Below are 26,541 nucleotides of genomic sequence, written 5' to 3'. Positions count from 1 at the left end.
TGAAATTCCTTAGAAATTTATTGACAAATAACTTTGTCTATGTTACACATAATTTTTTTTAAAAAACCTTTTAAAAAATAAATAAAAAATAAAAACACCTTAGTAGGGGACTTCCCTGGTGGTGCAGTGGTTAAGAATCTGCCTGCCAATGCAGGGGACACGGGTTCAAGCCCTGGTCCGGGAAGATCCCAAATGCCATGGAGCAACAAAGCCCGTGTGCCACAACTACTGAGCCTGTGCTCTAGAACCCACAAGCCACAACTACTGAGCCTGTGCACCACAACTCCTGAAGCCCACGTGCCTAGAGCCCATGCTCCGCAACAAGAAGGCACTGCAATGAGAAGCCCACGCACCGCAATGAAGAGTAGCCCCCGCTCGCCACAACTAGAGAAAGCCCACGTGCAGCCACGAAGACCCAAGGCAGCCAAAAAAAAAAAAAAAAACACCTTTGTAAGTCAAAAAAAAAAAAATTATCTAGCCATTTATTGAAAGTTTGTCAACTCCTGGCCTAGAATATCCAGTTTGGAAGCAATTATGGACAGCTTTTATAATGTGAGGTACTGTAAAGTGCTTTACAGATCTTGTCTCATTTAATTCTAAAAATTTCATAGGGTGGGTATTATCACCAATTTTTTAGATGACAAAACTGAGACCCAGAGAGAAAAATTTGCCAACATCGCAGAAGGTGGAATCAAACAAGGTCTGCCTGACTCCAAAACTACTATTCTTTCTTCCATACAGCACCTCCTCCTTGAAGCTCTGAAGGGCACATTATGAATTCTAACCATTCTTCTTAGACATCATCCATTGGTTCTAATTTTCTGCCTTGGGACCATCCACCCAGTAATCTTCAAATATCTAATTTTGTCTTGTCTGAGTCTTTGATTCTCCGGGCTTGACATTGATTCTTTTATTAAGCTTCTAGATGGCTTCTAGTTTTAAGTCCCTTCACCACCCAGATCACTTTCTATGAACATATTCTAGTTTGTCTATAATCATCTTAAAGTTTGACATCTAAAATAGAACTTGATACAGGGGTTTAGTGCCATCAGCAAAGAGTATCCCTCTGGTTCTAGACATTCTACATCCTTCCAAATTTATACATGAAGAATTGGTTGTGGGAGCCCAAAGGCAGAATCTTAACACTTATTACCACTGAACTTCACCTTCTTAAATGGACTTTATCATTCCTGCCTACTGAGATCTTTTTGACTTCTCATTTTGCAAGCTGATGAAGTTGTTGTTCTATCTCCTTGCCATCCACAAATATGATATGCATGCCTTGTTTTTCATTTAGGTCACTGGCAAAAATGCAGCGATGTTATCCTTCATTCCAGAAGGTGGCGCTCATAGGCCCTCCATTTTACCAAGAGCTTCATAATTGCTTGTCTCACTGTCCTGTAGATACTGTTGGGGTAGTCACAGTTCAGAGAAAACCCCAGGCGGACAACACTACTTTCAATGTCCTCTCTCCTAATTCCCACATACCTACCTCTACAGGGAAAGTTAACTTCTATCTCCAGCTCCTCCTCCGGCAGGGTCACTGTGAGCAGGACATATGCTATCCAGTCTCTCCCCAGCTGTCTTGAATCCCAGATCTACTACTTGCCTAGTACTGGTTGTGTGAACAGGGAACATGGGCAGGTTCCTGAGCATTTCTGTGCCTCTTTTCCCCATCTGTGAAATGGGGATAGTAGTAATACCCAGTAAGGAAGTTAGTGGATGATAGTAATTATTCAACAAGTTACTGGGCAATTCCCTGGTGGTCCAGTAGTTAGGACTCGGGGTTTTCACTGCCATGGGCCCAGGCAGGGTTCAATCTCTGTTTGGGAAACTAAGATCCCACAAGCTGAGCAGCGCAGCCAAAAGGAAAAGAAAAAAATTACTTCCGTCAAAAAAAGTTCCATTTCGTATTAGATTTTTACAGCTAGTACCAAAGAAGGGATAATAAATTGGAAGAGCTACAGAATTCGACACTTTTTTTTTCTTAAAGTGCAAGTTGTCCTTTTTCTTCATTTATGTCCTTTACTAAGCTGTCCCCATGCCGCCATAGAACATACTGTCCTGTCATTCAGAAATAGACCAACCTCACTTCCCACTTTCCCCTCCCCTGGCCTTGATCTGCAGATCCTGTTGAGACAGGGACAACAAATACATCCTTAATGTCCAATCATTTTATCCCTAATCAGGGTGGGTTCATGTCTAAAACACTAATCTCTATGGATTACCCTGTTCCTCAACCCCTAAGTCTCCTTTTAATGTAGGAAATGTCCATTTGAAGCATTCCCATTCAAGTACAGGCCAATGGTAAGTTAAACTGAAATCTAACTACCTCACTATTTAGAAGGATATCCCTAATCTCTTTCTTAAAAAGACTACAGGAAAAAAAAAAAAAAAAAGACTACAGGTAAGATTTTTGAATGTTCAAGTCACTTTGGGGGTCCCAATTCTTTTAAGCTAAAACTTCAGGACTTAAACAAACTCAATGTGAAAAATAAACATTTATTACAAAAATTAGTTGTAACATTCTAAAATGAAAGCAGACGAGGTGTTTTCCAACTCAAGGGACTGTTGTAAGCTGGAGCGGTAAAGTCCAAGGCTGGTAAATAACTGACTTATATTCCTCACAAGTCGTGACCTAGGGAGTGAAGAGCCATTTGCTTCAGGCTTGCAGGCACAATGATTCACCTCTGCTTCCCTGTGGCCTTTTCTCCACATCCCTCCCACCCTGTCCCCCAGCAATGATACAAAACTGAAACATACTTCAAAAACCTCATTCTTACTGAACCGTTTCACAATCTCTACTTTTATTGCCTAATTAGATTCTATTTCCATCTGGAAAGCTTATTTTTTATTGGTGCGTGACGATACGATTTGGTTTTTGTTTTTCCTTCTGGATCCTTGATGAAAAGAAAACTCAGTTCTGTGATGGATTGTCAGATGAGGGAACAGAACGTGGCAAAGTGGTGTTCAGTATCCTCCACAGAAATTAGCAAAATCAATCCTAGGAGACCCCTTATCTGCCCTCTTGCTAGTTAATAAATAGACTGGGGCTGCTGGGGTAGAGGGAGAAACAGATTTAAGGGCAAAGAAGGGTCAAGATGGTGGGCAGGACTACCCTGCTCGCTCCTGCTCTCCTTACACCTACCCCCTAAATAGAGAAGTAGGACTACTTTAAACTACTACTAAAGAAGTGATTCTGAAAATGATTTGAGAAATCCTGCCTCAGGCTCTGGAGCTGCTTTTCCTGTAGCCTCAGGGAAGTATATTAGTGCATCTGGCTGACAGAGGTGGCAGGGTGGGCATTTCTCCTCTCACTGGGTGGATCAGACCAAGTAGAACCCAGAGTACACCATCACTTCACCCGGGGTGCCCTTCTCCTGCCACAGGAGGACTCTGGAAATGAGGGTCCAACGTCTGCCTTGAAGGCAGGAACCAGGAAGGGGTAGGACAGTGAGCTAGGGACCAGCCCAGGTTGCTAGGAAGCAGGGCTTTGGGGATTTTCTTGTTTGTACTAAGAAGGAGCCTAGGTATTTCATTTCTCCCATTCCCACAGTACAATCTCACCAAAGAGCTAAGAAGCCCTCCAACACACACTCAATTTCAGTATAGAATTGATACCACACACACACACACACACACACACACACACACACACACACGTGCTCAGCAGAGCTGACTACTACACAAATTCCCACAACCCTGCAGACACATCTTAAAAGTGTGGGTCCAGTTGTTCCAGCCAAGGGAAGGGTGATGGCTTGAGCTACCAGCTCCAGCTTTCTTTTCTGTAGATCAGTGGTTTAAAAACTCTTCTGCTCCGTGTGCCCTGAAAGCTTACTATGATCTCCACAACCAAAGCTCTTGTTTCTCTACAGACATAGTTGCTGTCAGTCTGCTTGTGTTCAGAAAGAGGACGGTGCAGGAGGATCCCATGGCACTTCCAGCGGGAAGACAGAAGAAAGTGGGCTGCAGAGGCAGAAGAGACTTGACGTCGTCACCAAACAACCATTTCAGCTGCTCCAGTCTCCAGTCCCCACTCTAGAACAGCTGGTACCAGTCCTCAGTACGGCAAGAAAGCACCAAGGAACCAAGCTCCAGATCCCTCCCTATGTGAGGACCGCTGCAAGCAGGAGGCAGTGAGTGCCCCGCCACCCTCGCAGTCTACTTGGAAGGGAACTCAGCAGGCATCAGTCAGGACTTCTGTCTGATCCCTCGTAGGGATGGGGGATGGGGGAAAAGAGCGTTAAACAAGTCCCAGGCCACTCAGCAGTGGTGGGAAAGGAAGGGAGGCAGGAAGGTAGAAGGTGCACATGGCAGACATTATTTAAAAAACACATCCTAACTAAGATAAAAGTGGGGGCCCCTGTGGGGGCTAGAAGACAAATAAGGCATCCCGTGAAACTACAGACATCAGGGGCCAGAGTCTGGTAGCACCTGAGTAAGGCAAGCACAGAGGACGGGAGATGAGCTGGACCAGGGTCACACCAAGAATGATGAGGTCTGTCTGAATTCCCCCTGGAGAAATAAAACATTCGAGTCAACTCTCTACAGTCTTCTTTAGCTGATAATCCCCTGAATACATATAAACACAGTCTGGAAACCCCTCACTCCAGCCAGGAGGACCTCCCCATCCCAGGGCAGGCATACTCACATCTCTTCGAGCAGTGGGCTGGCTGTAAATCACCTTCTTATTCGAGGTCCTACGGACAAGTCAGAAGATGGAGACGCTCAGTCCCCTAGTCCCTCTCCTTAACCTCTGCTTGTTAACTTTAGAGGCCAGGACTGAGAACTTAACGCAAGCACAGAGTTCTCGGTAGGGAGGTTTGGGTGCAGGGAGAAAGGACAAGCACAGGACCATAGTGGACAGGGCTAGAAATCCAGATGTTTTTTCCCTACCAGGCTAGTTGCCTTCCCCTCCAACCCCTTCCCCCGGGGAACATCTCAGCTTCAAACCATATACATCCATGTACTCAACCTTAGAGAGATCTAGGACAGCAGCTCACTCACCCTTTCTTTGCTCCTGAAAGACAAGAAATGGGACCATGAGTGTCAGCAGGGTAGAAGACAGCATGGTGCAGGAAGATGGGGGACCTAGCGTGTGGCCCTGAGATACAGGTGACCGGTGCTCCCTGGGAGGTAACCCCAACACACACGGGGCTCAGTATCAGGTCAGTACTCAGGTGGCACCCAAGAACCAGGCCCTGAAATGGGGATGATACAAAGGAGAGCCTTTGAGGTCAAATACTTACTGTCAAAGTAGCCTCGGTTATAGGCGAACCAGATGCCAAAAATCAAGACTCCAAGGAGAATGAGTGTTACAAGGACAGCTGCCACGATGCCCCCTACATTCAGCTCCACTATGGGACACAAATGAGAGGTCAGGCACCTGAAAGCTCGTTCATGGTATTGCCAACATTGCCAAAGCCAGGATGGAAAGCAGACCCCAAACCCCACCCTGGGGTCTGAGCTCAAGCCCCAGCCACACCCTCACTCACCAGCATCCATGTGCACAGTGTCTGACTTCATGGGTGACCCATACCCATTCTGCGCCTCACAAGTGTAATCTCCAGCATCAGAGGCCGACACGGGGTCAAAGATCTGGAGGGCAGAAGACGAATTGGCTTCCTGCTTGAAGAAGCCAAGTACCTGTCTTTTATGTCTCCTGATCCTAATGCCAAGGTTACCCTGTTGCTTGCCCTTCTTCCCCACTTTCGGGGGTTCTATAACCCTGCGACCCCCTCATACACATCTTTTACCCTGACCCCGTCCGTACCAGCTCCCCTGTCTTATGGTTCAGGCTATAGGAAGAGTTGCTGAAAGCACGGTTGTTCTTGGGTTCCGTAGGCATCAGTACCCCATCCTTGAACCAAAAGTATTCAGAAGGTGGGGAACCATCTGTCTCTGAGCAGGTCAGCACCGCTCGGGTCCCGATGGCAGCAGAGGCGGGAACAGTGATTGTAGGCTTGGATGGAGGCACTGGGGAGGGAGAGAAGGTACTTGTCACAAGAGCAGGAGGGCTGCCTGAAGGCCAAGTAGCATGACACTCCCATCCATCAGTTCTAGCCTTCCTTCCTTACTATGCCCTTAGTTTCCCCCTAACCAGGGGCTCGTTCTTCTCTGACAGCACCAGGACTCTGAACACCCCCCTCCCCAGCCCCACCGCCATGAGCATTTTCACCATCAGCGAGCTCCAAAGCTTAGCAGAGCCTGCTAAGGGTTTAGGGAAGCAATTGATTGCAAGCCCACACAGAAGACCTGTGGCACGTACCAAGCACAATGAGCTGGACAGTGACTTCCCCATAGGTGTTGCCGCCTTCATCAGAGACCATACAAGTGTACATCCCCGTGTCTTTCCGGGTCACAGAATGGAAGGTGATGCCACTGTCCGAAAAAGTAACTCGGTCCTCATAGGAAGCTACCAGGACAGAGAAAGCAGGGGCAGAGTGAGCTGGAAAGCTAAGAGAAGCTGGTGACGGTGGCACCCAAGGCACAGGGGGCTCTCTTCTTCCCCCAGGAAAGGTGACGGGAAGGCCCTGGGGACTTCAGCCCCAGGGTGTGCCCCCTGCAACCTAGGCAGCCAGCAAGGAGGTGGAGCGACTCACCTGTGATCTTGTTGTTATAGCAAACAAGGCTGGTAATGTCGCCATGGGCAAACTTCCACTCCACGCGGGGAGAGGAGAAGCCGGAGTAGGAGCAGGACAACTTGGCAGCTGCAGACAGGATCAAAGTGAGTGGGAGGAAGAAACAGAAGTAAATGGAGAAGCTGGGGAAATGGCCCCAAACCAGTCTGGGCTGGATGTTCCCCAGGGGTCTGCACCTGCTTACCTCCCTTCCCTCCAACTCCCGCCACCCTCCACAGCCCCTCCCAACTCACGTTTATTCTCAGCAACTTGGACTACTGGTTCAGAAGTTTGCACTGCACCCCTGCCCAATGCCAGTGAGCCTGAGAAGAAGAAGAGAGGTGGGTCCATCAGGAGTGGACAGAGGAATGCTGTGGAGAGGGAAGAGCAGTCCCAGCTGATGGGCATCTAGGGCTGGGACTCTCCATGCTGAGATTCCAAGGTCAAGGGATTCAAGAGATTCACGTGCCTCTCGGATCTCACACTTTCTCACCAATATTCTAAATATCTTTTAAAAATGCTTTTTGCTACAACTGCAGGCTAATACTTGTTTTAATCAATGGAAATAAAAGATTTCCTTCTAATGCAACTTCTTTATTTAAAAAAATTTTTCCCTGGGCTTCCCTGGTGGCGCAGCGGGCGAGAGTCCGCCTGCCGATGCAGGGGACGCGGATTCGTGCCCCGGTCCGGGAAGATCCCACATGCCGCGGAGCGGCTGGGCCCGTGAGCCATGGCCGCTGAGCCCGCGCGTCCGGAGCCTGTGCTCCACAACGGGAAAGGCCACAACAGTGAGAGGCCCGTGTACTGCAAAAAAAAAAAAAAAAAAAAAATTTCCCTCTGTGACTCCCAATAATCTAATCAGATTCCTCCTAGTCCAAGAGCAGCTTTCTAAATGACATTTCATGGTTCAGAGAAAGCTTCTCAGCAAATAATTGCAGTCACTTGTCAGACAATCCTGGCAGGAAGCCAGCAAAGCTGGAGGCAAGGGAGGGAAGAAAGGGAGGAGCAATAATAGGATGATAATAATAATACATTTGTAGGGTCTTTTGTGCTTTTTAAAGTGTTTTCACATACAATTATATCATTTGATCCTTGAAACAAGCATGACAGATCAGCAGGACAAATATTATCATCCCAGTGTTACATGAGGAACTAAAGTAAAGAAATGTGCCTAAGATCACACAGCGGGTTCTGGACCAGAAGTGGGCTCAGATCATCTCATTAGAATCTCCTTCTGCCCAATGGAGAAGAGAAGGAAAATGTGGTGTGTGGTGGAGGTGGAGAGAGAAGGTGAGGAGAGGCAAGGCTAATTAGATAACATGGTGGGAGAGAGGCAGCAGGGCTCACAGGAGGGGCCCACACATCCCAAAATAAGCACCAGTGCCAGAGGATTCTAGGATGGTGTGATATAGTTACCAACCTGCACGTACACAATTACTCTCATTCATGTTTTCAAAGCTCAAACTCATGAACGATGCTTTATTTATAGCTTTAAGTCAAAGTCCTGTCTTCTTTAGATAAATGCAAGTATACTTTTTCATTATTAAATTACCCAAGTAACTGAATATGGTCTCTTGACCCTGAACCTCCCTTTTCTTATCTGAAACATGATGGGTTTGAACTAGATGTTCTCTGAAATCCTTTAGGTTCATTTTCTTTTTCTTGTTTCTTTCTTTTCTTTCTTTCTTTCTTTTTTTTTTTAAACCTGAAAGATTAAGTGGGGGGCTTCCCTGGTGGCGCAGTGGTTAAGAATCCACTTGCCAATGCAGGGGACACGGGTTCGAGCCCTGGCGTGGGAAGATCCCACATGCCGTGCAGCAACTAAGCCCACGAGCCACAACTACTGTGCCTGCGTGCCACAACTACTGAAGCCCGCGCGCCTACAGCCTGTGCTCCGCAAGAAGAGAAGCCCCCGCACCGCAACAAAGACCAGCCCCAGATCGCCGCAATTAGAGAAAAGCCCGCAGGCAGCAGTGAAGACCCAACACAGCCATACATACATACATACCTACTTACATACATACATACATACATACATAAATAAATAAATAAATAAATAAATAAATAAAATAAAAGATTAAGTGGCTGATCCAAGTTTTCATAGCTAGGAAATGGCAGAGCTGAGATTAGCATACAGGTCTCTCCTATACCTCTTTTTTTCCCTTATTATACCATACTTTTATACACCATGCTGCTTTTCAGAAAAGCCCCTAGTGTCATGGAGGCAAACTATGTACTAAAATATGATTCTTTTAAAAGTCAGGTCCATTTTATCTAGAAATTATTTCTAATCATATTACTTTGTATCTGTATATTTGGCATTATATTTCAAAGTCAAATCTATAATCAGATGTAATAACAGATACAGAAATTAACCCAAATAGTCTTTACTAAATTGAAAACTGAGGACATGGAAGTCTCTAGCTCTCATCAAGAACACTGACAATTAAATGCTTTGATTTTTTGCCCAAGTCAACTTTCTCTGCTTTGATGATGGGAACTTTGTTTTTTTAAGATTCTCGAATTTTACAATTTGCTACCTGTGATGTACACCGAGATGTGCAAACCAGATCTCTCTTCAGGAATGAAGGACTTTTTGTCTCAGCTGCTGGGACTGCTGCCAGAAGAAGACCTGCAGCCATCAGCCCTCTCTGAGGATACCCAGAACACTGCCTTTTCCAGGGCCATGCCTCCTACCAGGCAGCAACAGGGTCAGGGCACCGGCATCCAATGCCTGATCAATGAGAGGGGGGGTAGTTCCCTGGTGACCTAGTGGTTAGGATTCTGGGCTTTCATTGCCATGGCCAAGGTTCAATACCTGGCCAGGGAACTGAGATCGAGCAAGTTCCGCGGCCAAAAAAAAAAAAAAGGAACCAGCAAGAACTGACTTTTGGAAACTTCCCTGGTGGTTCGGTGGTTAAGACTCCATGCGTGCTTCTACTGCTGGGGGCTCGGTTCAATCCCTGGTTGGGGAACTAAGAACCAATGTGCCACGTGGGACAAAAAAAAAGGGAGGGAGGACACATATAAAGTCCCATCTCAAAAAAAAAAAAAAAAAGTTCCATCTCTATCTCCCCAACTCCCCACCTTGGGACAACACTGAAGGGCTATTTCTGCTTCAAAGGTCCCTGTGCAGTAAGCTGAGGCCTTGTTGGGACTACAGTGCAACTCAACTTTTCCCTCTGCCCAGTCCTGCTTCCATAGGTGTGGATCCCAAGAACACTCCCTAATAAATGTCTTGGTACAATAATTGACATCTCAGAGTCAGTTTCCCAAGAACCCAACCTATGACACCACCCAAACGAAGAACAGCTTGTAATTAAACTAAAAACTAGCCTTTGAAATAAAGGGCCGCCCAAAAGAAAATAAATAAATAAATCACAGCCTATGAATTTGATGATTGTTTCTGCCTCACTTCTAACTTCAGCTGAAGTTCTTTTTTTTTTTTTAAAGAAGATGTCGGGGGTAGGAGTTTATTAATTAATTTATTTATTTTTGCTGTGTTGGGTCTTCATTTCTGTGCGAGGGTTTTCTCTGGTTGTGTCAAGCGGGGGCCACTCTTCATCGCGGTGCACAGGCCTCTCACTATCGCGGGCTCTCTTGTTGTGGAGCACAGGCTCCAGACGCGCAGCCTCAGTAGTTGTGGCTCACGGGCCTAGTTGCTCCGCGGCATGTGGGATCCTCCCAGACCAGGGCTCGAACCCGTGTCCCCTGCATTGGCAGGCAGACTGTCAACCACTGCGCCACCACGGAAGCCCTGAAGTTCTTTTTTGAGTCCTCTCAGATTATCAGATCTAAAACATGTGCAGGAATGACATCACCACATATATACGCAAACATATTGGGCAACTGGCATCTTCCCCTTCTCATTAATTCTGACTGCTATTACCTAGTCCAGGCTTCTCTCCTCTTGCTTAAAATACAGGGCCCTTCACCTCAGGGCCTTCCCACCTTCCTCTGATGCAGGACTGTTGATGTCTGCCTGTGGCCTGACTGCAATACTCAAAACTCTCCTGTGACTGCGTCTCACACCATGAGTCAAGTGCAGCCTCCCCACCATGTCCTTCCTTCCTAGTGACCCCAGGACACCTCAGACATCCTGATCCACGTTCCCCTTCTTGTTCCTGAACAAGCCTCTGGATCCAGACTGCTGTATTCAAATCCCAGCTCTGTTACTTATAATCTGTGTGACCCAGGCAAGCCACTTAGTCACTTTGAACCTCAGTTTGCCCACTTGTAAAATGGGGATAATAAGAGTTTCTATGTCAAAGGGCTGCTGTTGAGAGTTAAACAAGCTAATACAAATAAAGTGCTTCCAAGAGTGTCTGACCAACAGGAAGCACCACATAAGTATTATGTCTTATTATTACCATCATCTGCCCATAGGTCCTTCTGTACATACTTCTTTTTCTGACTTCAAAGTTTTCTTCAGTAAGACATATAAATATATATAAATACTGCCGGAAAAATGCTTACATTCCAGCCCACTAAACCATCTCTCCTCTATCACTGTAATTGCCTTGGAAAGACTGACTCTTTTCTAGAGCTTCCCTGGTGGTGCAGTGGTTAAGAAGAGTCCGCCTGCTGATGCAGGGGACGCGGGTTCGTGCCCCGGTCCGGGAGGATCCCACGTGCCGCGGAGCGGCTGGGCCCGTGAGCCATGGCCGCTGGGCCTGCGCGTCCGGAGCCTGTTCTCCGCAACGGGAGAGGCCACAACAGTGAGAGGCCCGCGTACCGCAAAAAAAAAAAAAAAAAAAAAAGAATCCACCTGCCAATGCAGAGGACATTGGGTTCGAGCTCTGGGCTGGGAAGATCCCACATGCCGCAGAGAAACTAAGCCCATGCGCCACAACTACTGAGCCTGCACTCTACAGCCCGTGCTCTGCAACAAGAGAAGCCACCTGTGCACCGCAAGGAACAGTAGACCCCTCTCGCCACAACTAAAGAAAGCCCAAGTGCAGCAACGAAGACCCAATGCAGCCAAAATACATAAATAAATAATTTATATATATAAAAAAAAGACTAACTCTTTTCTAGAACCATCATGTATAGAGCAGCAGAGCTGAGGGTTTTCTCTCACAACACCCACAATTTCCCCATCCATTCTCCTCATCTATTTTATATGTTCCCTTACCTCATCACAACCTCCCTTTTGCACTTAACCTTAGACCTATACTTGGCATACTGTACATACAAATGTCCTACTAGTTAACATGGTAAACCAAAACAGAAGGAAATTTCACCTTTTCCATTGTGATGTTTAATTTACTCCACATTCACAACAAGAAAAACTACAAAGTCAAAGGCATCAATAGATTTTTTGGAAGGTGCGTGGTGAGAGGCCTTGTGGAGCGCGAAGGTGCTGCTATCGCTTCTAGTGGGGCTGGCATGACCACTATGGGCTCGGCAAATGAAGCTCCTGAAATTCCAGACAACGTGGGAGACTGGCTTCGGGGAGTCTACCGCTTTGCCACCGATAGAATTGACTTCTGGAGGAACTTTTTCTTTTTTTTTTTTTAATTAATATATTTATTTTATTTTTGGCTGTGTTGGGTTTTCACTGCTGCACATGGGCTTTCTCTAGTTGTGGTGAGTGCTGGTTTCTTACTGCGGTGGCTTCTCTTGTTGTGGAGCACAGGCTCTAGGTGCACAGGCTTCAGTAGTTGTGGCACGTGGGCTCAGTAGTTGTGGCTCATGGGCTCTAGAGCACAGGCTCAGTAGCTGTGGCGCATGGGCTTAGTTGCTCCACAGCAGGTGGGATCTTCCCGGACCAGGGTTTGAACCTGTGTCCCATGCATTGGCAGGCGGATTCTTAACCACTGTGCCACCAGGGAAGCCTCTTCCAGAGGAACTTGATCCTTAATTTGGGACTCTTTGCTGCCGGAGTTTGGCTGGCCAGGAATTTGAGTGACATTGACTGAATGGCACCTCAGCCTGGGTTGTAGCCGTAAAGATACATGGAACCCCTGTGCTGTACTCGAACCTTCCATAAACAGAGCCTCCAATCTGTGACCATCACAAGACTTGCCCTGATGGCAGCTGAAGTTTGATTCAGATGGGCACCTTTCTTTCCCTGCTTGATTTCCTTTTCTTTGCTGAGTTCACTCAGAACACCCTTCTCTGATCAGCAGGCAGGCTTCAGCTAAAGTGTTGTCCTCTGTTCTGTAAAGTTCTGTACATAGTTCCAAAGTTTCTGCAGGGGATGATCTTTGCTCTTGTCCTGAGGAAAAATCTAATGGTATTTCAACAAATAAAGACTGTACACAAAGACAAAAAAAAAATAGAATTTTTGGCCCTTTCATGTACAGAAAACCTTCACTCAATCTTACACCCCTCTCTAGTGACAATCCTTTCCTCCCTTTCTCTCTAAACTTCTTAAAGAAGTAGTCTACACACACTGTTTCCAGCCCAACATACACATTCACTGCTCAACCTACTGCAATATGTCTTTGGCTCTCACTTTGAAATTAAAATGGATTTTACTAAGGTCACCAATCGTATTCCTCAATTCTAAGATACCCTGACTATAAGATATAACATCAATTTAATAATAGCTTCTTGGGGGAACATCATATTAAATATGTACATGGGCTGTAAGTCACATCCCAATTTCCAAAACATTAAAGTAGTCTTATAATTAAAGATATCCAGTATTTGCTTTTTCAGTTACCTCCTGTGGCCTTTGTGAGATGTTTGACCCTACTAACCACTTGCCTCCTCAAGCCACTCCACCCCCTTGGTTTCTGCGTTCAGCCCTTCTGGTCCTCCCCCCCACCTCAGGGTTATCTTATTCGCCTTCTTGAACTTTGCTTCCTCTGTCCATCCCTTAATATTAGTAATCCCCAGCATTGCATGCAGTGCCCTTTCTCCTCTCCATATTCTCTCTAGGAAATCTCAAATACACAACATTCCTCTACACCAGTGTATGGCCAGCTCCAGATACTACCTCTTGCCTGAGCTGCAGACTCCTATGGCTGTGCCTCCTGACGGTTCTACTTGGACTTCACACACCCCCTCCTGCAATCTCACACTGCTCATCATTTCCCACTACCTCTCGCTTCCCCTCCTCTCTCCAGGTTGGTGGTATCACCATTTACTTGGTCACTCACTCTAGAACCTTTTAAGCCATCACCATCTTTCCTTCACTCTAGTCCAACGCCAAGCATTACAATGTCATCTCCCAAATCTCCCTCAAATTTGGCCCCTCCTCTCCACAGACCCACTGCCACTTTTTAGTACCACCGCCATCTGAAGAATTGCATTTGGTCTCTCAATAGGTTTCTCTGCCTTGTTTAATTTTGACCCACTCACATCCCTCCTCCACCTCACTGCTAGAGAAAGAGTTGACATTTATTGAGCACTTACTATATTATATGCCAGGCACTGCTATAAGCACATCTCATGGATTTAATTCCTACAACAACCTTAGGAGGTGGGTGATACTGTTATTATCACCTCTGTTTTCTACATGGGGAAACTGAGGCCCAGAGCAGTTAAGTGGTGGTACAGCTTCAAATCAAGGCAGTCCAATTCCAGAGACTGGGCTACACTATACAGCCTTCTAAAAAGTGCAAATCTAACACTTGCTTCAAGCTTCCAATGATTGCACATTACCTGTAAGATAAAATCCAAATTCTTCAGCCAGGCAAGAGTTCTAGCACCAACCAACCTGGTGATAAGTTTATCATCTTCACCACACTCCCTATTCTTGCAATTTACCCTCCAGCAATACAAAACTACTTACAATTCCCAGCAAAGACGTGCAGTTTCACAGCCTCTGCCTTTGCTTATGCTATTCCTGTTATACGGAACACCCTGTCCCCTCTTTCTCCACCTGGTCAGCAGGTATTCAAACACATTACTTTGCGGGAAATGACTTACCCCACCCCCAATCCTCACCACAGACAAGTTAAGGTCTCTTTCCTAGGCTTCCACTACCCCATGCAAAACACTGTCAAAGCACTTCCCACATTATAATGACATCATCTATGCGCCTATATCTCTCCCTTATCAGGCAGTAAACTACCAAAGGAGCAGGGATAATGTGTCAATCTCTCATTCTGAGTTCTCAGCACTTAGCATAATGCCTGGTACAAACTGACATTGAACAACATAGAGCCTTAACAAATTAGGTCAGAGCAGACCATTCATTGTAACATCTACTTGTTAAGGTTTATCTACAAAGATAAGCCCATTTTTCAAATTGGCAGATGCGCTACACCCAAATAAAGAAAAAATAAACTTGGGACTTCCCTGGTGGTCCAGTGGGTAAGACTCCACGCTCCCAGTGCAGGGGGCCTGGGTTCGATCCCTGGTCGGGAACTAGATCTCGCATGCATGCCGCGGCTGAGAGTCTGCATGCTGCAACTAAGAAGTCTGCATGCCACAAGCAAGAAGTCCGCATGTCACAACTAAGACTCAGCACAACCAAAATAAATAAATATTTTTAAAAAGAAGAAGAAAAAACAAACTTGATTCAAACCCAATCTTTAAAAAATTTTATTACTAGCAACAGTGTGTTTTTTTTTAAAAAAAATGTTTAGTTCTCAGAAGAAAAACAAAGAGCGTTCTATTAATCTTTTTTTTAATTTAGCTTCACAATTTAAGAATTAAGTGTTTTTAATTTGCTTCAAAGTTATGAAACAGAATTAAAGTTCTCTGCACATGAGTGCTTTCCACCTGCCATTTTGCAAAAGGGCCTCATTTCTGCACCTGGGCTGCAGTGTGTCTGTAGGTGTCTGCATGCACAACAGTAGACGCTGGTTTCTCACAACCAGTAGAAGTGTGCAGAGCCAATGCAAGGTCTGCACACATTTTAGACCTTCTAATGCAAGGTCTAAAATGGGCGGAGGGGGGAAATGGGGAAAAGATGTGAATCCATTTACAACACCCCCATTTCTTTTATGATCACAAGAGCAACCCAAGGAGACACCTGGCTAGATCACTGCTCTTTCTGCAGCATCTTCAAAATGGTTCATGGTTTTTACAGATTGAATTGTATTCCCTCAAAATTCATATATGAAAGCCCTAACCGCCAGTACTTCTGAAAGTGACTGCATTTGGAGACAAGCCCTTTAATGATGTAATTAAGTTACAGTGAGGACCTTAGGACATGTCCTAATCCAATCTGATTGGTGTCCTTCTACAAAGAGACACCAAGGGTGCTCATGCATAGAGGGGATGACCATGTGAAGAGGCAGCAAGAGGGCTGCCATTGTAAGCCAAGGAGAGGCTTCAGAGGAAACCATCCCTCCAGCACCATGATCTTGGACTTCTGGGCTCCAGAACTGTGAGAAAATAAATTAGTGTTGTTCAAGCCACCCAGTCTTTGGTATTTTGTCATGGCATCCCAAGCAGACCAACACAAAGGTTTAAATTGGGCATCAGCTGTGGACATTCTGGTTGAATCTCCAGCCACTACAACCTTGACTCAAGTATGCACAGTGAAAGAATCAATATTCTGCACAGCAAAGGAAATCACCAACAAAATGAAAAGGTAACCTAGAGAATAGGAGAAAATATTTGCAACTCACTTATCTGACAAAGGTTTAATATCCAAAATGTGTAAAGAACTCATACAATTCAATAGCAAAAAAACCTAAACAATCTGTTTTAAAAATTGTCAGAGGATCTGCATAGACATTTTCCCAAAGAAGACATACAGATGGCCAATAGGTACATGAAAAGATGCTCAACATCATTAATTATCAGGGAAATGCAAATCAAAACCACAATGAGATATCACCTCACACCTGTTAGAATGGCTATTATCAAAAAGACAAGAAATAGGGAATTCCCTGGTGGTCCAGTGGTTAGAGCTCCGTGCTTCCACCGCAGGGGGCACGGCTTCGATCCCTGGTCAGAGAACTAAGATCCCATGATGCACAGCACGGCCAAAAAATAAAAAAAGAAAGACAAGAAATAATAATTGTTGGTGAGGATGTGGAGAAAAGGGAACCCTCATGCAAAGCTCATGTTGGTGGGAATGTAAATGGATACAACCACTGTAGAAAACAGTATGGAGGGTCCTTACAAAGTTAAATATAGAACTATCATATGATCCAGCAATTCCACTTATGTGTAGTATTTATCCAAAGAAAATGAAAACACTAACTCAAAATGCTACATGCAGCCCCCTGTTCACTTCAGCATTACTTACAACAGCCAAAATAGGGAAATATCTTGAGTGTCCATCAATGGATGAATGGATAAAGATGTGGTGTGTATATATATATATATATATATATATATATACACACACACACATATACGATGGAATATCATTCAGCCATAAAGAAGAATGAAATCTTGCCATTTGTGACAACAGGGATGGACCTTAAGGGCATTATGCTAAGTGAATTAAGTCAAACAGAGGAAGTCCAATACCACAGGATCTCACTTATATGTGGGATCAAAAACAAACAAACAAAAAAACCCCAAGCTCACAGATACAGAAAACAGATTGGGTGATTGCCAGAGGTGAGGAGTGGGGGGTTGGGAGGCAAAATGGGTGAAGACGATCAAAAGGTACTAACTTCCAGTTATAAAATAGATAAGTCAGGGCTTCCCGGGCTTCCCTGGTGGTGCAGTGGTTGAGAGTCTGCCTGCCAATGCAGGGGACACGGGTTCGTGCCCCGGTCCGGGAAGATACCACATGCCGCGGAGCGGCTGGGCCCGTGAGCCATGGCCGCTGAGCCTGTGCGTCCGGGGCCTGTGCTCCGCAACGGGAGAGGCCACAGCAGTGAGAGGCCCGCGTACCTCAAAAAAAAAACAACAAAACAAAACAAACAAAAAAAAATAGATAAGTCATGGAGATGTAATGGGCAGCATGGTGAGTATAGTGAATAATACTGTATTGCATATTTAAAAGTTGCTAAGAGAGTAGACCTTAAAAGTTCTCATCACAAGGAAAAAAATTCTGTAATCATGTATGGTGATAGATGTACATTTACTGTGGTGATCATTCTTCAATAACTATAAATATTATATTATTATGTTGTACACCTGAAACTAAAATAATGTTGTATGCAAAATATACCTCAATAAAATAATTTTTAAAAAATCAACAGAATTCTTGAAGACTTCTGCAAGGTTTGTCCTATACTTTTAATTAATTATATCCAAATTCTAGACACATGTTACTGAGCATGACCAAATGAATAAAATAATAGCAGCTAATATTTCTTTTTTTTTTTTTTTTTTTTTTTTTGCGGTACGCAGGCCTCTCACTGTTGTGGCCTCTCCCGTTGCGGACCACAGGCTCCGGATGCGCAGGCTCAGCGGCCATGGCTCACGGGCCCAGCCGCTCGGCGGCATGTGGGATCCTCCCGCGAACCCATGTCCCCTGCATCGGCAGGAGGACTCACAACCACTGCGCCACCAGGGAAGCCCCATCAACTAACATTTCTTGAATACTATGTACCAGATACTCTTCTGAGCCCTTTATAGGTTTAATTCATTTAATCCTTGTAATAATGCTATGAAATAAATATTATTATTGCTCCCATCTTACATGTGAGTTAATCGGCGCACAGAACTGAAGTAATTTGCTCAAGTTCACAAAGCTAGTAGGAGGCAGAGCTAGGATTCTAACCCAGGTAATCTGGCTCCATGGTATGATACATTACACAACTATGTAAAACAAAAACAAATAAAAATAACCATATTGCCATCGCAAAGGTCAAGGTAAATCAATTTGTTCAGGCATAGAAATATGTCCAAAATGTAAAAACAATATGTAGAACATGACCCTAGTTTTACAAATAATAAAAATAACCCGAATATACACATAAAGGAATCTCTAAGAATAGACTCCAAACACTTGACAGTGCAGATTATCTGAGAGATGAGAATACAGGCAGCTTTTCTCTTCTATGTTCTACATTTGTGTAATAAACAAGTATGTATTAAGTGTTTTAATTTAAAGAAAAAAGAGTGGGAAGGGGAATAAAAAGGGAAAAAAAAATAAAGATCACAAGAAGCAAAGAAAAATAAAACAAAGCAAGAAAGGAGAGGCAAAAACAAAGGCAAAAAGAAAGGAAGGATGATAAAGAATAACAGGAAATACCCCAATACTGACGCACCAGGAAGCACAGAGTGACTAAATAAGACTTTAAAGGTGAAATGAAGTAACAGATGAGTAAGAAATAGACTATTACACTATCAAGATTCTGTATGTGGGTCTGATAAATTCCAAGGAGAGAAAAAGGGCAGGAAGAAATTAGAGTACATGCATTGTCTCATTAAAAACCCTGTGAGGAGGGAAAAAAAAGAAAAAAACAAAAACCCTGGGAAGACAAGTACTATTGTTATCATTCCATTTTATAGATGAGAACATTGAGGCTTAGCACAGTTGCCCCAAATCACACAGCTGCAAACAACAAGGTGGGAATCTTAACCCAAGTCTGCCTAACTCTGAGTCTCCAAAACTACTGCACTACACAGCGTCTTCAGCAGAGCAGCAAGGAAACACCATTCATACTTCAAGACCCTGTTCCAGTGTCCCTTGATGCATCATGCCTTCCCCCAATCAAAATTAATCTCTCTCCAACTTCTAGGAATATAGCCTAAGAGAATAAAATAATTAAAGGTAAGCTTAAAGATGTATGTTCAAGGACAATTTAATGTATTTCGTACAGCAAAGAAAAAAAAACCCTAAACGCTCAACAAAAGGTGAACAGTTAATTACAGGATAGCCATACAGTAGAATACTATAGAAGGGATTTTGTTTAAAGTGTACTTTGCTTAAAAAAAAAAAAAAAAAAAAAATACAGTCAGGACATGCTACCACCATACCAGGGCACATAGATGTTCCTATCCTCTCTGTCATAGAACGTAGTCACCTACCTCATTTAAAACTAGTGTTCAGTCATTAACTAATAATCTAAATGAGAAGGGATCTATAACACAGTTTTGTTTTTTCCCACTGTAATTCCTACATAATCTGACAAACCGGCCACAGCTCAAAGTAGCATTAGTACACAGTTTGGTTTAAACATTGATGTCTATGGATTTCTCTTGAGCTGGTGTGACCCTAATCAATTTCTGCCCACAGAGCCAAGACTTAAGGAAAAGTCAGTGACACCAAACGGCCATTTTATTTTTTCTGATATATTTTGCACAGGTCATCTCTACCACACATATATTCATAGTGGAAAGACTAGAATAAAACCAGCAATCAGTGTTTATCTCTAGATAATAGGATGACATGTGATTTTACTTTCTCTATATCCCTGTTTTCCCATTATTCCACATTGAACATCTATTATTTCTTAATAAAAAATTTATCATTTTAAAAAGTAACTCTTTCCTTCTATGCTCCCCAAACATTTCGTGCTTCGATGACAGCCCCTGACGCACGGTGCTCTGTATTCTACTTAGTCAATATATGTCTGTAGTTCCTTGAGAACAGAGAAACCAAATTATGTTTGTATCCTCCCCCGTTCTAGCACTGTGTTTTGCTGCTTTGAAGCAATGCTGTGATGAGAAGGTGGTCACAGAGGGTGGAGGCATCCAGACATCTGACAGAACCCACCAGCAACCCTCCCTTGTACATGCAGGTCAAACCCACAACAGAAAAGCTACTTCTTCTGCTGCTTTACTAAGAAATCTTTGTTTTCTCTAGGCGTCCTGTTAATTATTAGAATTTTCCTTAAGTTGTTTTCGTGCAATGAGTTTGTTTTGATCCATTTAAAAACAAACAAACAAAGGAAGGAAAAGGAGGGTAGCCAGCCAGCCAGCCAAGCCAGTCTCTGGTTTTCTCTAAGAATTCATCCAAATTTCCCCTCTACGCAGATGAGCCTCATAGGACACTCCCACTGTAAGGGAGCTAGAGCCTCGGAATAGGGAAGATAAGCCAAAGCCTTAGAAAGCCCCCAGCTACAGTGTGTTCACAGTTTACCTAACGTGGGCTAATTGTTACAATACCTGACTCCCCTCAGAGCTTCTTGATAGCAGATGTTATTCATTTTTTATCCCTAATCTCTAGCACAGTGCTCATAACATAGTAAACACCAATGTTTATTGGAATAACAAATGAATTTGACATTGCAATACAATTAGAACCCGGACCCAGGGCTACCACCCCCAGTTTGCACTTTCCTTCCCACCGCTCACCCTGTAGAGACTGAAGTCACTCCTGGGGTTTGGGGTGGGACAGATAAGGAATGCGTGGGCAAGAGGAAGGCTCTGTGAGCCCAAAAACAGGCTGGGCTAAGTCTAAACAGCCAGGCTTGGCTGTACTTTCAGTAACGTCGTTCAACTGGCAAGGCCCTCTGAGGATGGTGGAAAGTGGTGATGGCAGTGTAGGACAGGAGAGCTTTCACGCCATTGCTCCCTCCTGCCCTCTCTCAGCAGAATTTCCAGTTCTACCTGCTCAGCTCTCCTCCCCCACCCATCTCCCCATTACAAGGGAAGGCTCTGCCTGCCTGCCCAGGGCTCACTCCAGGGGGCCTGGCATCAAACTTCCTGCCAACCAGCTGCTTCCTCCTGTCCTACACATTGTAAAACAAATGACACCAGGCAGACTTTAGACAGAAACTCTGCTTATCAGGGAGTCCCAGGCAGATGAACTCTGAGTTTTCAATGCCTGGAAAACTCCAGTATGTATCCACTCACATTACATCTCACAACCCCCTGACAACACTGAAACCTCTTCCACAATTACGTTTGACAAGTGGCATCCAGATCTTCCCTGAACCTCTAGAGGAAGCAGGTCTGAGTTTAGAGATTCCCCAGGGTCTTTCCTCAATGCTAACAGATGTGAAAAACAAGCCCCATCATTTCCTAATCTCTCACATAAAATGTATATAGCTTTTAAATCTGTCTTTGATCAGGAGTGTCAGCCACTTCTGAGTCGGCAGAACAGATGCCCCTTGACCCAGAGGACTTGGGGAGGAGGGCGGGGGAGGGGTGGAATATTCTAATGGCCAAGGCCACACCACCAATATGAAAAGATCTCCAGGGTATATTAAATGAAATAAACAGGATACAGGATGGAATACAATGAATATAGTGTGCCTCTTTTTGTGTAAGAAAAAGGAAAAGAAAGAAATATATATTTATATATACTGATATTTGTATAACAAAACAATGGAAAGATGTATAGGAAACTAGGGGAGATATGGAGTGAACAGGAACAGGGTGGGAGTGATAACCCCACTCTTTTATATCATTTTGATTCTCGTACCACACTAATGTATTAACCTCTTCTAAATAAATAAACTTTGGGGCTTCCCTGGTGGCGCAGTGGTTGCGAGTCCGCCTGCCGATGCAGGGGACACGGGTTCGTGCCCCGGTCCGGGAATCCCACATGCCGCGGAGCGGCTAGGCCCGTGAGCCATGGCCGCTGAGCCTGTGCTCCGCAACGGGAGAGGCCACGACAGTGAGAGGCCCGCATACCGCAAAAATAAATAAATAAATAAACTTTGTTTTTTTAATTACAGCAGCTCCACCCTAAGCCAAAACTGGGTTGGAGACTCCAGGCAAGCCCAGATCACAAAGAAACTGAAGAGAAATATCACAGAGTGAAAAGTGTTCTGGAGCCAGGAGGGAAAGACTAAGACACTGGAATTCCACTACCACTCACTTCCTAGTTCCAACTTGCTGTGTCACTAGTTTCTAGGTTCTGGTTTCGAGGGAACGATTCTTTCCTGGGAGTAATTTCAACCCCCCAGTAGAGAGAGGGGAAAGGAGGAGTGACTCACCAATCTACAGTTTGAGGTAAATCTAACCCTGAACAGCAAAACTAGAAAGGCAGAAACATCAATACAAAAGAAACACCGGGACTCACAGACTGACCCAGACACAGGGCAGCAGTTCCTCCCTCCTGGAATGTTTCAGTGGGGACACTACATGAAGTAAGAGGTGTGTGTGTGCAAACACCAGGATTCCAACCTAGGTTTCCTCTTTCTCCTCTGCAGTTACACCAAAAAGTCATCCTATGCACACACCACCCTGCTAAGCAGAAATGCCTCTTCCTGCCTGGGAGATAGCTGGAAACTTTTCTAAGCACAGGCTCTCTACGGGGAGGGAGACTAGTACTCTCTGTCACCAGTTTTACTTTTCCCAGGCCCAGTTCTCCCAGCATTTAGTCTCCAGCCCTGTCTCAGTAGGCTCAGGCCTTCCTCTCCACTAGGTTCCCCAGGCTGGGGTTGGACCTTTGCTTGATCCTTTCTTCTTCCTCCCAGATGGCAGAGCCCACATGAGGAGCAGCCCTGGAGGGAGGAGGGAGAACATGCAGGAATCCTATGTATGCTTCCAGTATCCCAAGGGCAGAGGACAGACTAGACACCCAAGAAAGCCCCTACTTTTTCACTCTCGCCTTTTGGAATCTAGCAGGGTCTCTCCCTGCTTCCTTTGACCTGCTCTACTATAGGCAGCATCCTTTCATCCCCACAAAATCCAAAGGGGATTAAAGCTGCCCGATAATAATCATTTCATGTATATGTAATGTAGCTATTATCCCAGTTGATCCTCAGGACAAGATTAGGACAAGTATTATTACTCCCGTTTTACAGATGAAAAGACTGAGTTACTAGCCTAAGATCACAAATAAGGCAGAAAGCCAAGCCAGAACCCAGGTGGGATGGCCTGGCTGCTATCTCCATCCTCATTGTACTAACCAAATTGCTCCCCCCAGGTCTAGCCCTATTTACATGTGACAAGGTCAGTTCCTCCATCTCCTGGACATGTTACTTTCTAGGATCCACTGTCCTATCAAGCTAATACAACATCATCTCAAGCTCCCTCTAAACCACTGTTTCTTGATTCCCTGAACAGACTAGAGGACACTCCCAAGCTCAGAAGGGTGATATCACAACTCTTTCAGTGTCAGTATGTGATTATTATAGAAAATGAGGGGGAGAGAAAAGAAAAAGGAAAGGGGAGAAGGATGCAGCTCTAGGAAGCTTATAAGCCTGACAAATACTGTCACAAATAGTTACTGACTCAGAAACTTCTAGGTTGGGGGTGGGGAGTACTGGTACAGCACAAGTGTTGGCAAAGTGTTTAGTACTGACTACCACACAGAACCAAAAAATGACCATGGGTGTCACTAGCAGTTCTAAGATACAGACAGAAGTAAATGGGGAAGAAGGGGAGGAAAAGAATGGAAACTGAAGAAAAGGGGGAAATGGAGAAATAGAATGAAAGGGAGAAGTGAGAAAAGAAAGAATCTAGTGGGAAAGAAAAATTGAAAAAGGTAGGTAAGATAGTGGACTCTGGAGCAGTATCCCAAACTGATGTTTTGATATCCTGGTTCCCGTGCCACAGGGTGCCTGAGATGCTGGAGCCAGGAGTGGGAAAAGGAGAAGTCAGTCAGGAGACTTTGGTTCCAGTCCCAGGTCCTTTTGTCAATCTGGAAAAGTCATTTCCCCTCTTTGTACCTGTTTCCTTATCTGTACAATAGGGAGAGGATTCGACTTGTCACTGGTCCCGTCCACCCCAAATGTTAATGTTTTTGTGATAAGGGACAAAGGAGTAGTCAATTCATCTGCCTTAAGACACCCTTCAAACTAAGCAAAGTGAATTACCTTATAACTGCTAATACTGATCATAATTGTTCATTTCTTTTATTTCCTAAAACATGGATGTTGAGGGGGAAATGGAGAACCTTACAGATCCCCTACTGACACAACTATCCACAGAAGCACACACACAGACACTCAAGAATCAGACAGACAAGTGTGCAGGTGCTGACACAGGTAGACTAAGGCACAAACCACACACTCGGCCGGGCACAAGCATATCTATAGACGGAGGCCTGCACCAACAAGTGAGTCTCATTGTTCCACAGGAAAGGGAGTTTACAAAGGAAACAAAAACTCTCAAACAAGGCCAGGGGGGAGGGCAGAGTTCTGGCTCTGAGAAGGAACCAGCCAACCAAAAGCCAGGACCTCCCCCTGCGAATAGTCACTCAGTCAACAACATTTATTAAGGACTCTGGAAGTAGTTATTCTAGAAAGGAACTTTGAATGCTGTGTTCTGAGAAATTTTAGGTTTCAATTTTATTTCCTCTTTGTTTTTTTTTTTCCAGATTTTGCACCTAGACACTTTTCCCAGAGCAACAATGGCAACCCAAAAATCCGGGGAAAGCTAAAGAAACCCTTCAGCAACAGCCAGGGAAAGAAACTTCCGCCCCACCCCACCTCCATTAGATTTTCTCTGAGGACCCTTAAGTAGCAGAGCATCCAGGGGCCAAGGGAGTCAGGGTACGAGAGGCTTCCGACTTCTCTCGGGTTGTTCTCGGATGTTGGATGCGTGTTGGAGGGGCAGGATGGCCCCCTTCCCAGGTGTGTAATCCCGGCTGGGCAGGGCCCTCGCGCCCACCGGCCCTCACCAGTAAGTGAGGATGAAGGAAAGGGGAACCAACCTCTCCCCGTTATTTCTGGTGAACGTGCGGAAAGGCAGCTCCCTCCCGGGGGATGTAAGAGGAGGGGTCATTATTCACCAGTGTGGGGGAGGGGAGCCAGCCACTCACCAGGGTAAGGGGGACGGGAAAGAAGAGGGACGAGCCAGGGGCGGAAAGAGGACTAGGAGGGTGAGGCGGACTGGTTTCTGAACCCCTCCCCTCCCGCGGACAAGAGGTGTGGGGAGCGTCTCCCTCCAACCTCTGACCAGACCCACAGATTCCTCCAAAAGCTCCAGGAACTTACACAGGATCATCGATGTGAAGAGAAGCAACTGTTTCCTCCCGACTTTCGCCTTTGTCCCCAACATGATCAAGATCCCGATACGACAGTAGTCGCCGGAGCCCGGGAACAGACACAGCTTCGCCCAACCGGAGCGCGGGGACTAAACTCCAGCCGCCAGGTTGAACCCAGCCGAGCCCTTCCCTTCACGCCCGATTGGTCGACGCCCCGCCTCTGCACATTCCGATTGGTGGAAGAAGCCGCCGCTCCACTGAGTGATTCACCGTCGCCAGGTGCAACTCCGCCCACTACTCCCCTCTAGGGCTGACTGGCGCCTTTCCAAGACCAAGCCGCCTCTGATTGGGCCAGGAGACTGTCGCGTAAGGAGACCCAGACCTCACCTTCTGCAGGTGAGGACACTGTGATTGGGCGGCGTTCCTGAAGTAGGGACTTCCTGACTGGCTAGGTTTTGAGTTGGAGCTGGAAGATTAGAGGAATACCTTAAAGGAGGTGGTAGGGAAGGTAGTCGTACTGTGGGACTCGAGAGAGACCGGCCTGGGTTCTTTTGTTTGTTTGTTCGAATGTAAATTGCTGGGTGCTGCAGAAACCTTGGTCCCGTCCTTTGGCAAGTGAAAACCACATGTATTAATATGCAAGGGTTGGGGGAGAAGACCAGGAGACAAGTGGGGAATGATATGTTGACACTACCCCCCCAAACTGTGTTTCCTCTGTCCACTCCATTCGCAGCATTCAAGGCTGCGCTGAGAGGAGAAAAGGGAAAAGGAGCGCTCAATTCAATAGTGGGGAAAGCAGAATCACATTACCAAACAAACCCAGATAATACCAACTGACCTACAGACGCTCTATAAACATCACTGAGTGACTGTGGATATGTCCTTTACATTTGTTTAATCAGTCAGCAGAGCTCTGCATTTCAGAATTACTTATCTTCTCACTAACAGTTGGGTGCTGACTAAACCCTCTTTCTATAGGCTATGTTGATACTCAAGCTTTCTGTTAATATTTATACTGTTACATCATTTTTAATTGAAACTTGTGCTCAACACCTTTACTATTTCTAGTTTCTATGTTATAATGATTTTATTTTGTAATCTTAGTATATCCACGTTGCCTGTGGGAAAACTTCCTGAGCCTTATCTCACTGCAAGTAAGAGGTCCACACTTGTATCCAAAACAGTGGTATTCTTTGACCTTTTGCTTCTTTCACCTTTGTTCTCATTCCTTTGGGCCAAAAGTCTACTTCTGGTTTCACCCAACTTAAAGCAATG

General features: G+C 45.1%; 1 protein-coding gene across 1 annotated transcript; it reads right to left on the bottom strand.

Annotated features, from left to right (window-relative positions):
• F11R (F11 receptor) lies at window positions 1–25,442 on the bottom strand. The gene is made up of 10 exons (XM_022559483.3): window positions 25,277–25,442; window positions 6,878–6,946; window positions 6,606–6,713; window positions 6,272–6,418; window positions 5,777–5,979; window positions 5,499–5,601; window positions 5,253–5,360; window positions 5,011–5,023; window positions 4,655–4,703; window positions 1–4,518 (listed from the first exon to the last, which is right to left on the bottom strand). The coding sequence occupies exons 1-10, from the start codon at window positions 25,338–25,340 to the stop codon at window positions 4,483–4,485; spliced, it is 900 nt and encodes a 299-aa protein (XP_022415191.1). The 5' UTR covers window positions 25,341–25,442; the 3' UTR covers window positions 1–4,482.
• Window positions 25,443–26,541: the final 1,099 nt, after the last annotated feature.

This window comes from Delphinapterus leucas, chromosome 1 (genome assembly GCF_059928025.1).
Source record: "Delphinapterus leucas isolate spDelLeu-1000000601 "Yukka" chromosome 1, BTC_Dleu_Yukka2, whole genome shotgun sequence".
In the NCBI taxonomy this organism is placed as follows: domain Eukaryota; kingdom Metazoa; phylum Chordata; class Mammalia; order Artiodactyla; family Monodontidae; genus Delphinapterus; species Delphinapterus leucas.
Note: the sequence above shows the minus strand (reverse complement) of the source record. Positions and strands in the feature narration are given on the sequence as shown.